Source organism: Nannospalax galili, unplaced genomic scaffold (assembly GCF_000622305.1).
Source record: "Nannospalax galili isolate Female #2095 unplaced genomic scaffold, S.galili_v1.0 scaffold132, whole genome shotgun sequence".
Lineage (NCBI taxonomy): Eukaryota > Metazoa > Chordata > Mammalia > Rodentia > Spalacidae > Nannospalax > Nannospalax galili.
In genome coordinates, this window is record NW_008332644.1 from 1895660 (window position 1) to 1910294 (window position 14635).

The 14635-nt window shown below is 44.0% G+C and overlaps 1 protein-coding gene across 5 annotated transcripts in view; it reads right to left on the reverse strand.

Moving 5' to 3' along the window:
• The window catches only part of Pde1c (phosphodiesterase 1C), a 554512-nt gene that overhangs the window by 452909 nt on the left and 86968 nt on the right, over window positions 1-14635 (reverse strand). For all 5 annotated transcript variants that reach the window (XR_003848641.1, XM_017796743.2, XM_029560849.1 and 2 more), the window contains exon 2: window positions 7771-7821. Coding sequence is in view for 4 of the 5 variants with exons in the window: in XM_017796743.2 (XP_017652232.1) it covers window positions 7771-7821 (51 nt within the window). In the remaining variant the exon portion in view is untranslated. The remainder of the gene's footprint in view (window positions 1-7770; window positions 7822-14635) is intronic.

Consider the following 14635-nt stretch of genomic DNA (forward strand, 5'->3'; position numbering starts at 1 on the left):
CTAGTTGTTTTGAAAAACGTAAGTGTTGTATTTAGGGCCGTTTCTTTTTTTTTTTTTTTTTTTTTTTTTTTTTTTTTTTGGTGCTGTTTGGCTGGAGTAGACTGTCCCTTTCCTGGTTGTCCTCTGACTCTTCACAGCATGATGACAATGCCATGTCATCCCAGCCTGAACAAGGGGATGCCACATCACCTTCAGTGATGTAGCTTACTAGGTCACATCATACCATTTTTGTTACATGGACAGGTCACCCAGATTCAAAGGACCTCTGAGGATGTAGGCTTCACATCTCCATGGGAGCTCATCAGCCACATTGCAGGAGGAGTGTGTGGAAGGGGAGATGTGCAAATACCTTTGGAAACCAGTATCTGCCACATGTTTTAAAACTGACTGGAGAAAGTCTTAGTTCCAGTTCCCCAAACTGCATAGCCCAAAGCCTTAATCTTTCAGAACGCGGGTGATAAACAAGATCCTAGATGCTATGGACTTACAGCACCAGGCCCATGCTGCAAAGGTGTGGAATTAATAGATGTATTTACAGGTGGCTGCGCTGTTATAAAACCCCTCCTTCATTTCCTGAGGTGCCTGTGGAGTTTTCTTTGTCTGTTACAAAGTACTGGACATATATTATTCAGCATTTCTTTATGCATGTAAAAAAATGAAGTTTTCAAGTTATCCTAGTCTACCTTTTGCTGGAGCCCAAAATGTCATCCTAATTTTATTCAAAGATTATATACATTGAGAGAACAGAGAAGGAACTGGGAGTACGGTAGTCAAATTATGCCCTCTTGCCCTCCCTGACATCAAACACACAACCAAAATTTGAACCAAAATTTGATACACATGTATCCGGGAGCAAATATGACAATTTTCCTTAGGCAAGCAGAAACTGACCTGCATTTAGGCAACACATAAGTTGAAAGGAACAGAAAGTAAAAGTAAGATGGGACGGACAAAGGGGTCTGCAGACACCAGAGCAATAATGAAGAGGTCAAAGCTGCTCTGCACAGGAGCAGAGGAGTGTCGTCACGTCTAAGGAAGTAGAGGGGCTACAGAGATGGCTCAGCATTCCAGATAATCCGACGCCCTCTTCTGACCTCCATGGGCATTGGACGACATGAGGGCACTTACTTATATGCAGGCAATGCACATAAAATAAAATAAAAATAAAAGTAAAATTTTATTTCATTAATGTTTCTATCGTTATTCCTTAAACAATGCAGTAAAAAACCATTTACACTGTATAAAGTGTTAAAGTCTAAAGGTAATTCAAAGTATACAGGGTGATGTTCATAGGTTATGTGTAAACATTATGCCATTTTATACAAGAGATTTGAGCATCCTCAGGAAGTGATGGAGGCACAGGAGTCCCTGAACTAATCCTCCATGAATACCTATGGGAAACACCAAAGACTCAATCAAACACACTCAAGAAGAACCAGAGTGAGTGACTCTCAGTCCTCTCACACCCAATGCACACATACACACCCCCTTCCGTTACTCTGATCATACCATCAGCTCTTTCCAAGACAAGGCAAGTATTTCATCACAGATGGTTTCCTGTTCATGACCCCCTGACAGAGATGCCTGCCACATGGGAACTGGAGCTGTAGGTGGGTGGTAAGCACTGAAATGTATTTTTTATTTGTACGTGCACCATATGCATGCTTGGTGCCCTCAGAGGCCAGAAGAGATCAGATCCTGGAACCAGAGTTAGTTGATGGTTGTGAGTTGCCATGTGGGTGCTGGGAACTGAACCAGGGTCCTTTGGAAGCACAGCAAGTACATTTAACTGCTGCACCATCTCTCCAACCATGATTTCATGTATCATTTTTTTTTATATTATGTGTATAATTGTTTTGCCTGCATGTATGTAAGAGTATCAGTGTCATGTGATGTCCACAGAGGCCAGAGGAGGATGTTGGATCCCCTGGAACTAGAGTTACAGACAGTTGTCAGCCACCATGTGGGTGCTGGAAACCGAACCCAAGACCTCTGCAAGAGCAGCCAGTGCTCTGAGCTGCTAAGCCATCTCTACAGGCCAGGATGTGTTATTTTTAAGCTTTACTCTGACTTGAAATCTTTCAAACTTAAAATACTGGGTTGATATATCTGCTTACTAAGCCAATCTGGCTTGATGAAAGGAATTTGAAAATGAGGTCAGAAAGTAATGGTATCCCTTGTGGACAAGCAGATAAATCTTAGGTGAACATAAGTTGGGGAATAGCTGTATGTGGTTCTGAAGTAAAAATGTATCATGATGAAAACCAGTGTTTAAGGATGGTGGTCCAGGCCACTGTGGGGGTGTTGATAGATGTAGGTAAGAATCCAGGGGGCAGCCAAGCAGTTGTTATAACAAATTTGCCATGGAGGAAATGGCCAAGATGAGGTGAGAGGTGACATCAGATGACACAGAGCACCACCAGTTCTGAGGGCTGGGAAATCAGGGTCTTGATGTCCTCTTGCCACAAGCCCTCCACCAACAATAAATCACAGCATGCATCTCTCTGGTGAGGAAAACTGACTCCTGTTCTAGCTTACATATAGGTGATTTCATAGTTCTACAGATAACTGATAGGTATACTGTGCAGTAATATGTAAACTAAATACATTTTCTGCTCTGCACCACGGATCTGCCTCCAGCTCCACCATTGTGCACTCCTTCTGGCTACAGCAGTGGTCCTTGGCCTTGGTCTGATCAAATTTGCTAAAACAGATTGCTGGGACCCACCCAAGGGTCTCTGTCAGCACATCTGGAATAAGGTCTGAAAATCTGCAATTCCAGCAAGTTCCTGGGCACTCCTCTCAATAACCACAAAGCCCCTCATTTATAGGTATTCTAGAATTGCCATCGTGGAAATAATTTTTCCTGGGATGAGTAGAAAGTACAGAAACTCAGCTCTTAAACACTGTTGAGGTAGGACCTAGAGTCTGATGCTGGACTGGAATTATTTGGAAATACTTAGGTGTATTAGGAGAAATCAAGAATATCAAGTTGGGGACTAGAGAGATGGCTCAGCAATTAGGAGCACTAACTGCTCTTCCTGGGTCCTAGCACCCACATGGCAGCTAACAGCCATCTGTAACTCCAGTTTCAGAGAATTCAACACCCTCTTCTGATCTCTGTGGGCATTGCACGATATGGGTCCACTTGCATACATGCAGGCAATACACTCATACACATAAAATAAAATAAAAATAATAAATAAAATATTTTTATAAAAAGAAAGCTCAAGTTTCTAGGTACACACTTTTAATCCCAGCGCTCAGGAGGCAGAGGCAAGCAGATCTCTGTGAGATCAAGGCCAGTCTGCTCTACATAGCAAGTTTCAGGCCAGCTGGGGCTACAGGGTGACCCTGTCTCAAAAAAAAAAAAAAAAAAACCTCAAGTCTAGCTCCTGTCCCATCCTATCCCTGTTTTTAAGATCTACTAATATATAACTAATATATTAAAATGTGCATATTTAAAGTGCATATTTTTGGCACTGGAGAGATAGCTCTTCCAGACGACCTGAGTTTAGTTCCCTGTACCTACATCAGGTAGCTCAGAACCACCCATAATTCCAGATGCAGGGGATCTGATGCTTTCAAGCCTCCACAGGCACCACATGCATGTGGTTCACATAAACTCACACAGATATATACATACTCATAAATGAAATAATTAAATCATTTTAAATGTACATTTTGACATTTGGGTTGTAAGCACATACCTATGATACTGTCGCAGACATCAAGATATTATGCATACCCCTCACTTTCAAAACTGTCTCTCACCCATTTGTTTCTTATTTTGGTTGGTTTGTTGTGTTTTATGCTTTAAAATGTAATATAGTTACTGGGTGTGGCGACACACACACACACACACACACACACACACACACACACGTGCGCGCACCTTTAATCCCAGCACTCAGGAAGCAGAGGCAGGCCTATCTCTGTGAGATCAAGGACAGCCTGGTCTACATAGCAAATTCCAGGCTAGCTGAGGCTACAAAGACCCTGTCTCAAAATAAAATAGTAGAGTAAAATAAAATAAAATGTAACATAAGAGTTTCTCTTAATATATTTAAAGTGTAGAATGCCATATTGTTAAATAACAGATGTCTAGGGTGTATTACTCTTTGGTAACTAGAACTTTATACCCATTGAAAACAACTTCCCACTTTCTGCTCTCCCAGCCCCTAGCACCCCCTGCTGTTCTGTTTCTACGAGTTTATCACCTCATAGCACTCCAGTGTTCTTGATGCCCTCTGTCCTGGGATCTTTGCCTGGTTCTGTCTCTTCCACAGCACTTGCCCCTCAGAATGCTGATAGCCACTAGCTGGTGGCCGCTTCCCAGTTCTTTCCTCTCATTTTCATTTTGTTCTCCCTATCCAGGTTCTGTAACCCATCCTCTCCCAACACAAGCTCCATGTGGCAAACCCTCCTTTTGGAGATACTCAATCTAGGACATGTGTGAACCCTGGCACTCCTTGTGACATGATCTGAGTTTTCCTAGGGCCCCACACATGAACATCACCACACAGCAGGTGCTGCTGTGACCTCTGTCTCAACCCTATCCCAGTGCTCACCCCCACTGCACACAGATGCTTCCCCTGCCCACCTCTGCCAGGGAAGGGGAATATTCACTCATCGCAAAGACCCTAGTGTCTTCTCTTGCGTCACTGCATTGCCAGTTAGCTTCCTAATTTTGAAACCACCATTTTCTTTTGAGGATTGCTCATCTCATTTAGGGAAGCAAAGAAAACCTCAGAATGAAGCTGCCCACCTGCAGGAGCTTTGGGGTTGCTGGGTCCTCTGCACTCTCAAGCATGGAGTTTTGAACAGAGTGCTCCTAGCATTCACTCCAGGGTGCTTGAGCGGAGCATTCTGTCCAATGCTCCCTGCTGCCCTGATGTCTCCTGAGGTGAAGCACATCACAGTCCTGTTCCGCCACACTGTGGCCATGCCTGAACACTGCACACAGCCACCACTCCCTGAAGAGAGATGAGCTAAGGCCATACCCATTTTCTCTATACATCAACCTTCCTGACCCCTCCCTATGCAGGAACTCCAGTCTCCAGATGGCTACCCTCATGGCAGGTACCATTCTCAAAGTGTCTCTGCTCCTCCAACATGGAGCTCTGGGCTAGCACAGTACCTTAGAGTTAAGATCACTCAATTCTTCACTGCCCCAACATTCTTGTTTTCTAGTTTTGAGGACAAAGACTCTTCTCTACTTCCTCTGAATCTCATCCTCTTCCCTCTCCACAACCCCACTCCTAGAAGGATTAGCTCAGCATTGCTATCTGCCCATGGTTATTAGGCAGATGCTCTGAGGGAAGCTGAGCAGATCAAAAGTCACAGTTAGAGGCAGAAACGAAGAGGCATATGGGATCTGGAGTATCCCAGACTCACTCCCCGCCCTAGAGCATGTCTGCCTCACCGACCAGGTCCATCAGCACAACAGAGGCTCCCATCTGCCACCCTCATCCGTGCTGGGTAAGCGCAGTGGTGGAGCTTTCCATCTGTCTCAGTCTTGTTGGATGTAAAAAAAATTACAGAATGGCACCTTGACGTCCATCTCCAGAGTATCACCCACATTTCCCCTCTTTCCAAACTCTTTCAATGGGCAAAGTGTCAGTACAACAATGGTACGTTATATTTTTTTCCTTCTTAAAAACTCCCTAGTAAGTGCTACAGAAAGTCGCACCTAACAGCACATCACAGTCCTGTGCCCTCTGGCTTTTTCCCAGGATACTGTACTACGTCAAAAGACAGTTTCTGGGGCTGGAGAGATGCTCAGTGGTTAGGACTGTTCTTCCAGAGGACCCGGGTTTGATTCCCAGCACCCACATGGTGGCTAACAACCATCCATAACTCCAGTTCCAGGGGCTCCAACACCCTCTTTTGGCCTCTGTGGGCATTGTACATGTGGTGCACTCTGTGGGCATTGTACACACATGGTGCACTGACATACATGCAGGCAGAACACTCATACACATAAAATAAAAATAATAAATTTAAAAAATTTTTTCAAAATGACACTTTCCTTTCTTCTCTGAATCAGCCCCACCTTCTAGAGTTGCTGCTAACTACTTTCTCCTGTACAGGCTGTTGACCCCTTGTGTTCTCATTTATCTCCAGCTAATACACTTTCAAGTGAGATGATGTCATCTTTCCACCTCAGTCATGTAGCTTAGAAGTTGTAGAAGTCATCTGCAAGAGACATTGCCCTTTTCTGTCCATGAAGGGACTGGTACGCCACATCTCCTGGCTTCATGGTTAAAGGACCCTGTCTCGTCACATACTCGTGACGAGTCAGGAACTCCCACTGTGGCGCATCCTGCATACAGCATGATCAAGTTATGATTCCAGCTTATTAATCTTCTTGATGTTTCTCAAGAGAGGAAAAATAGAAATTCAAGGGATAAAAGCACATTGGTCACCATCGTTGAGCTGTGGGATAGAATACTTTTTTTGGACGTAATGGTTCCAGGTAGGACAGGGAAAGCTGGGCCTGTGAGCAGTGAGTGTTTCATTGTACGATTTTTAAACTGTTAGTGCATAGTACTCTTCCAGTCACATACATTATTACATTTCTATAAAAACTATCTCTAGAAAATTGGTCCTAAAGCTTGAAGTCTTCCAAAATGAGTTTAGAGGAAGTGCTATAAATAGGAAAAGCATACTTTTAACTTTATGTGTTAAGATCACTCTGGTCAATCACATTCAGATCTTACTGACCCCATGTGGGAGCAATGCAGAGATGTGGCACGGGGTGGGGGGGGGGGGCTGGTGTCAAAATTTTAATAAAAGTTGTGGCTTCCCCAATCATTCTTCATATTGGGAAGCTGGTGCCCATAAAAGCAAAGTAAAATTAAGAAAACTCCAGAGAGGCAATGATGGTGTTGGGGTGGGGGGTCTCCAGCTATTTTGATTTATGCCTCAACAGTCTCTCTACTTGAGCAAGGAGTAGCAGGTGTGCGGAACAGCTCTACCCAGCCCTGCTCCAGCTCTGGCACCCCCACTGTGGGCACTAGAACCCAGTTTTCTTCCAGAGAGTCTGTTAACTCGCTGTATGATTAGTTGATCACACTGGCCTGGCAGCCTTTGAGAAGAATTTCATGGCTGCTCTCTTATCAGGATCAAAACCTGCAGAAAGTTATCAAGGGAAACTACAGCCTGCCTACAGCCTTAGGAATATTCTAACCCTAAGAAAATCCATTCAATCAATCTGAGCTGCAAAATGTCACCAAGACAGTGGTGCACGTGAGCAAATCCTCAGCAGGTAGTGATGGTACTCTACACGTGCATAGGCCTGGACAGCTACAAGCATCCCCCAGGTACTTTCTCCCTGCATCTCCATTCACACCTCCATCCCCCCACAGTGCATCTGAGGATGTTCCTTGCTCAGTGCCTCTCAAACTACTGCAAACAGAAACTTGTTAAAAAGAAGAGTCTGGTTCAGGTGGTCTAAGGTGGGAGGCCTGGAACTCTGCATTTCGCCAAACCAGGGGTGAGACTTATTCTCTTGCCCTGGAAGTCAAGCTTTGAAGAGCAAAGCCCTAGGGCACAGTTTGGAGACCAGAGTCCTGAGGACTGAGAAGCCCATGGTCAGGAGAACTCACAGCAGGTGAGCTGAGGTAGACTATTATCCAGCTGGAGAATTTCTACATTACTGCTTTATTGACACCTAACAAGGTCAGAAGGGTAAACCACACCAAGAAAGGCCTCTGTTGAATGTGTTCTGAGGGAGCCTGGGAAGACAGTGAAGGAAGATTTACTCACGAGAGAAGCGGGCAAGTGGTCTAGCATTCTTGTCTCCGGCTTCATTGGCAACTGGGGGGGGGGGAAAAAAAACAAAAGATACAATTAAGAACAAGGCACATTTACCACAGAGCATGTCCCAGCTGCCGCTAGCCCTGTGGACACCCTGATGGTAAACTGCATTTAAGTCTTAAGGTGGGAAAATGTAACCCCTTTCTTTCTAGGTTTTTAAGACTACCTCAGCACCTAAATGAGCCCAATACCTCAGTTGTCTTTGTAGGAAATGACTTTTATCAAATGGACAGAATCGAGACCAATAACTTTCAATTAACCTTGACAAACTCACTGAACCATGTGCTCTTGTGACCTGGGAATTGATATTGTTTCCTGGGAACCTCAATTTGCTATGTTACCCAAAAAGATAATGAATAAATGTAGATATGCCCAAAAATGAACAAATCAAAGCACTGAATGGCAGCACATCTTCATTGAAAACAAGGATGCCTGACATTGTGTGTATGAGATGTTCTAGAACTAGGGAGGAAAAGGCAGAATGGTCTGATGATAAGGGTGGATTCAAGTTTGCACCTCCCCAGTTGAAGCTGGAGAAACAGTTTTGAATAAAAGTATGGGTGAGACCTGACTCAAGGATACGGCTCTACAAAACAGTGCTCAGAGACATTTGGGAGAACTGGTGTCCTCTGAGTTTGGGCCTAGTCTTAAAAACTAAAGAATAAAGCTGTTTTATTCAGGTAGTTGTAATATGGCATAGTAATGCCACAGTCTTGATTAGAATATTCTAATAAATCTGGAAGGACCAGAACAACCTGAGACTAACATGCTTAAAGAGGTAAACCAGATTGAACCCAACAGATTCTCACATGACTGGGCATCCTTGTGCCTCAAGCCTCCTCTGAAGGGGCTATCCTGTCCTTCAGTACATGGATGTACCAGAGCCAATGTTCTCATATCCAAAGGGGCAGAGCCAAGGCAATGATTTCAGAAGACGATGACAAAGTTGACCTTAAATTCAGATGTTAACAAACTTCAGGGCCGAAGAAACGGCTCAGTGGTTAAGAGCACTTGCTGCTCTTACAGAGGAGCCAGGTTCGGTCCCAAACAGCTGACAACTGTCCATAACTCCAGTTCCAGGTGATACAATACCTTCTTCTGGCTTCCATGGGCACTGCCCATATGTGATGCAGATACATGCAGCTGAAACACTCATACACAAAAAATAAAAATAAAATTACATGCACACACACACACACACACAAACACAAACAAATAGGAAACTTCACAAAGTGGGGCTTGGAAAAATTGTTCAGAAAACATCTCTAGAAAACCATGGGCAGAAATCTCTCACAAGGACAAGCTGCCTCCTCAGTCTTCTCTTCAAAGTTTATCATCACATATATGAAGTCACAATATCTCCTATAATGTATGACCCTACCATTGCAGGCAGAATAAAATACCAGTTACCTTGTAGAAACACAAGTTTCTCTCATTTCATTTTTCCCTTTTTATGTATTTTATGCATGTGCATATGAGAGAGAGAGAGAATGCAGGTGCACACACGCTACAGCATACACGTGGAGGTCAGAGGATACCCTCGGGTGTCAGTCTTCTCCTTCCACCTTGTTTGAGGCAGGGTCTCTTTGCTGTTTTCCATGGTGTATGCCACGATGCTGGCACACAAGCTTCTGGAGATCCTCCTGCCGACCTCCCAGACATCTCACAGAAGCACTGGGATCACAAATACTACACTGCACATCTAGCTTATGTGGGTTCTGGAGATTCAATCTTAGGTCCTCACCTTGCACTGAAATGACTGAAATGTGTCTACACACTGAGCCATCTTCCCAGTTATCACTAACTTTAATTGTTGTTATTGTTACTGTTGTTGTTTTTTGGGGGTTGTTTTTGGTTTTTTGGTTTTTTTTTTTTATTTTAGACAAGGTCTTCCTGTAGCCCCAGATGGCCTGGAAGTCACTATTTAGACCAGGCTGGCCTCGATCTCACAGAGATCTGTCAGCTTTTACCTCCCGAGTGCTGGATTAAAGGTGTACACCACCACATCTGGCTTATCACTAACCTTAAATATCATTTTTATTGCCGTAAAGATAACACATGATTGCTTTGGATATGCATGGAAGACAGACCTAAATATTTGCTGTCTATTTGAATGAACACCCAATCCAACCAACAAGAAATCCTGTTCATTTTAGATCAGATAAAAACAACCTCCAATGCACAGACAGAATAAAAGCGATTGCTAGGGCAATCCTTACTGTGTAGGAAGTCACAGCAAGACCAAAGAATAGCAGCTTCCCAGGCTGGCAACATCATTTTGCAGAGAATGTAAGGAATCAGAACTTTCTCTTGGACTCTTACAAAGGTAAGAAATTTAAAGCTCGCTATGTTTGCAACTTTTAAAATTGATGCATTTAGGGCTGGGCCTGGTGGCGCTCGCCTTTAATCCCAGCTCTTGGGAGGCAGAGGCAGGCGGTTCTCTGTGAGTTCAAGGCCAGCCTGGTCTACATAGTGAGTTCCAGGAAAGCTGGGGCTACAGGAAGACCCTGTCTCAAAAAGACAAAATAAAAAAATAATAATGCATTTACACTCACTTCTGGCTTTGGAGTTGTTCAGCAGTGTTTTCAGTCCTGGTATATTATAAACAAGACATTACTCAAAATGACCAGCAGGGGGAGGTCGAATAGCATCCAGCACTCATCTCCCATTTCGAAAAAGAACACAAAGGAAACTGAATACTAGATCCGCACCAAAGACGGTCTAAAAGAGAATCTTCTCCATTCAAAGGATCCAGGAGCTTCAGCAGCAACTGCTGTTCTCTTGCTGTCTTCTGAAATTTAAAAATTTTTTAAAGTTTCTAAAACTTCTTGTTTATGTCTGGGCATAACTAGTTTGCATTCATTGTCCTGCCTCCATGCAAAGTACTCCTAAAAATTTCAGAGCAGCAGCCTACGTCTCAGGAACTCCTGAGCCATGGTCCTCACCCTCACATGGAGAGATCTGTAGCTAGGCACGAAAAGTGATAGCTTTGTGGGCACTTAGAAAACTCAGCTAATTCTTTAGAGTTTTCTAGAAGAAAAGCAGTGTTATACCAAGAAGTTTGAGAAAGGAGATTCAGCTAGTTGTACATAGGCGTTTCCCTATCCTTGAGTTCAAATTGTTCCTTAATTAGACACTACAGACTTCTGAAGAGGCGAAATAAAGCAGGGTTTAACACAGACACACACACACACACACACACACACACACACACACACACACACACCTGCAATAGCTGTGCACACAAGTAGCTACCTACCTGCTAGCCTTGGGAGGGCATGTTCTTCCAGGTTCACCATTTCAGAACAAGCCTTGGGACACCCCTCCCCCCAACACCCTTAGCCAAGGATGGGAATTACTGACCCAGATCCAAGTTATGCCAGGTGAGACAGACACAAAATCTAGGCCAGTGACCTGAGGACTAATGCCTCTACCCAGAAGGAATGTGACGGCCTCACGCCAGCAAGCATGTCCTAAGCAATGCCTGCCCGTGCCTACAATGCATAATCTAACTCACCTGGCTGGAATCAAAGCCCTGGCTCTACCTTAATCTTCCACTATGGTGTTAGTCAGCTTTGTGCTGCTGCCAAATACCTCAGGTAATTCACTTACAAAGAGAAAAGCTTTGTTTTGCTTCATAGTTTTAGAGCTTTCGGTCCATGATTGATCCCACTAGACCCATTGCTCGGGAGGGCTTGGTAAACAACCCCAGTCGCCTCATTACCAAGAAGCAAAGGAGGAGCTGGGATCACACAGTCTCTTTAAAAGCATGCCTCCAAAGACTCAAAGGCTGCCCAGTAGGTTTCACCTCTAAAGATTTCACCCCTCCCCAATAGCACCATGCTGAGGACAAAGCCTGGGACACTTGGATTTCAGGGAGACATTTCAGCTCTGGTGACCACATTCCCCACACATCTCCTCACTATGCTCCTGCTACTCCCTCTCTCCCTGGGACACCCCTCCCAGGTCTTCGCCAGACTAACTCCTACTCAGGCTTCAAGGTTCGGATGGAGCTATTCACTTCATTCCCTTCAGGTCTACAGTTCTCCAACTTTAGCAGGCAGCACAACTGCCTGGAAGGTCTGCTGAAGTACAGATTACAAATGCAGTTCAAATAGTGGGTGTGGTATGTGCCCAAGAAAATATATTTCTGACAAATTCCCCGATGATATGGCGATGATCAGTCAGTGATCAAACTCTGAGAACTGCATAAACTATAAGCTACCCCACCCAATGCAAGGACCATAACTTCTCATTTTCGTATTTCCATTTTTTTCATCATTGACCGCTACTCTGAATAATGTGTCCAGGCAATGTTTCTAAAACTGAAGAAGACTGGACAGATACAAAATGCCTCGGGTGGCTTTTGGACCTGAGTTCTCAGGCTGGCTTCCAGACATCTACATGAAAACATGATTCATTTGTATCCACATGTGTTTAGGTTTTTAATTTTTTTTTTTAAATATTTTATGTGTGTGAGTGTTTTGCCTGCATGTATTTAAGTGCACCTGTGCTGTGCAATGTCCATGGAGGCCAGAAGAGGGCATCAGATTTCCTGGAACTAGAGTTACCAATGGTTGTTAGCCACCATGTGAGTGCTGGAAACTGAACCCAGGTCCTCTACAAGAGCAGCCAATGCTCTTAGCCACTGAGCTATCTCTCCAGTCCCAAGCTTAAGTTTTAAACAATTAGTTGCCTGGATTTAGAAATCATGAGATTTCAAGTATAAATACACACTAGTGGTTTCTTTAGGATAACTGGAAAAACTGGAACAGGCAATCCACACCTAACAGACAGCAAAGGATCAGTACTGGGATGCACACACACAATGGATGAGCTACGTCCTCCATACTTAGGATGCAGCAGGCTGGAGAGATAGCTCAGCTGTTAAAGGCTCAGGCTAACAACCAAAAAATTAAGAGTTCAGTTCCCATCACCCCATATTTAGGACACAGCTCTTTTCTCACTGTTACTGAAATTTTCACACTGTCCTTGTTGTCCAAAGATAAGTGCCAACAGTAATTTTTGTGTGTAAGTGTATTGCCTGTATGTAAGTGCACCCATGTCACACAATGCCCACGGAGGTCAGACAAGGGCATCAGATCCCCTGGAACTGGAGTTACGGAGGATTGTTAGCTGCCGTGTGGGTGCTAGGAATCAAACCCAGGTCCTCTGCAAGAACTGCCAGTGCTCTTAACTGCTGAGCCATCTCTCAAGCCCTACCAACAGGACCTTTTAAAAGGGCTTAAAGAATGGCACAAAAGCTCAGTTGATACCAGTACTACACAGAATGATCATACCCAGGTTGGCTAAGCCCTTCTTTCCCAAACACACAAATTTTATACAGATTTGATGGCCCACCAGCATACTGTCTACCTGCTTGGACACCTCCAAGTTCCCAGACTAGCAGAAGAGCCTTCCTGCACTATTTGCTTTGAGAGAGAGAGAGAGAGAGAGAGAGAGAGAGAGAGAGAGAGAGAGAGCGCTTTAACAATAGATGTCCCATTTATCAGGTGTAATCAGAGCTTTGGCAGAGTTGTGCACAGCTGATTTTGTGGCCTTCTGCTTATCCATGCCATGCAACACAAAGCACACCAGCTCCAGATCAGCATGTATGGTGGGTTCTGCTACTGTTGAGCTGCACAGCTGGCCCACATGTGTGTATAGGCTGAAAGAGACAAACATGCACTGCCAGGTGCAGGACAATTAGAGAGGATTGTAACCATTTTAACATTTCTGCATACAGTCAGTAATTTAGGGTAAGTATGTTTATAATCAGTAAAAACTATTTTATATCAAATGAATAGGGAACAGCTGACCAGTGTTCTTCATATATTATGATTGTGGACACACATATGTACTCACTCACACACACACATACATACATTTTAGATTCAGATTTAAGAGCAGCCCTTGGATCAGACTACAGGATGCCTGCAACCTATACTCTAAGGGGACGGATGCCCTAAGACCCAGGAAATGTGATTCAGCTCTCCTCCCCAAGTTGTCCAACAGAGTCTGCCAGTGATCTGCACCCTGGTAGGATATTAAAATCACTTGGAGAACTTTTCAAAGTACTTATACCCAGACAACATCCTAGACCAATCAAAAAGTGCCTTTGGGAGGAGGCTGTATCATCACTGCATACACTCTTATTACGGGAAAATTCAGAGAGGATGTGGCTCAGTCCTTCAAAACAATTGCTCCTATTCTGTTCTTTTCAAGATGTTATTGTTTTGATGTGATTACCATAAGCTGAAGTATTCCTCTGCTTGAGTAAACTAAGACTGTGTACATAGCCAGGAGGAGCAGTTGGTCAGCAGCTCTTCACATAGTGGAGGGCTACTGAATTGGCTCATATGGCTTCCAATTTCCCAGGCATGAATCCTGAGCACTTCCTGGAAGCTGGAGCACTGAATGTGACTCTGAGAGACGTGCAACAGCCTTGACACACAGGCCTGTGAGAGAGGTAGATGTGTCTCTTCATCTAAGTTTATACAGGTATCATTGGTAGGAAACTGACTTGCTAGTGATTGTACTGATCCCTTGGTCCCATCCCAGATCCTCTGAAGCAAAGTCCCATCAAACTCACAAAGATCCACCTGCCTCTGCCTCCCTAGACTGAAATTAAAGGCATGTACCACCATGCTGGGCTAGGATGCTAGGTTTTAAACAAGTACCTTAGAAGTCATTTAAGTATGCTAATGTCTCAGAAGCAACATTCTAAATAATGTGTTCACCTCATCCATGATGTGTTTGTCATGTTTTCCCTCAATAAATCAATCAATTAATTAATTTAAATTGCCTATAAAAA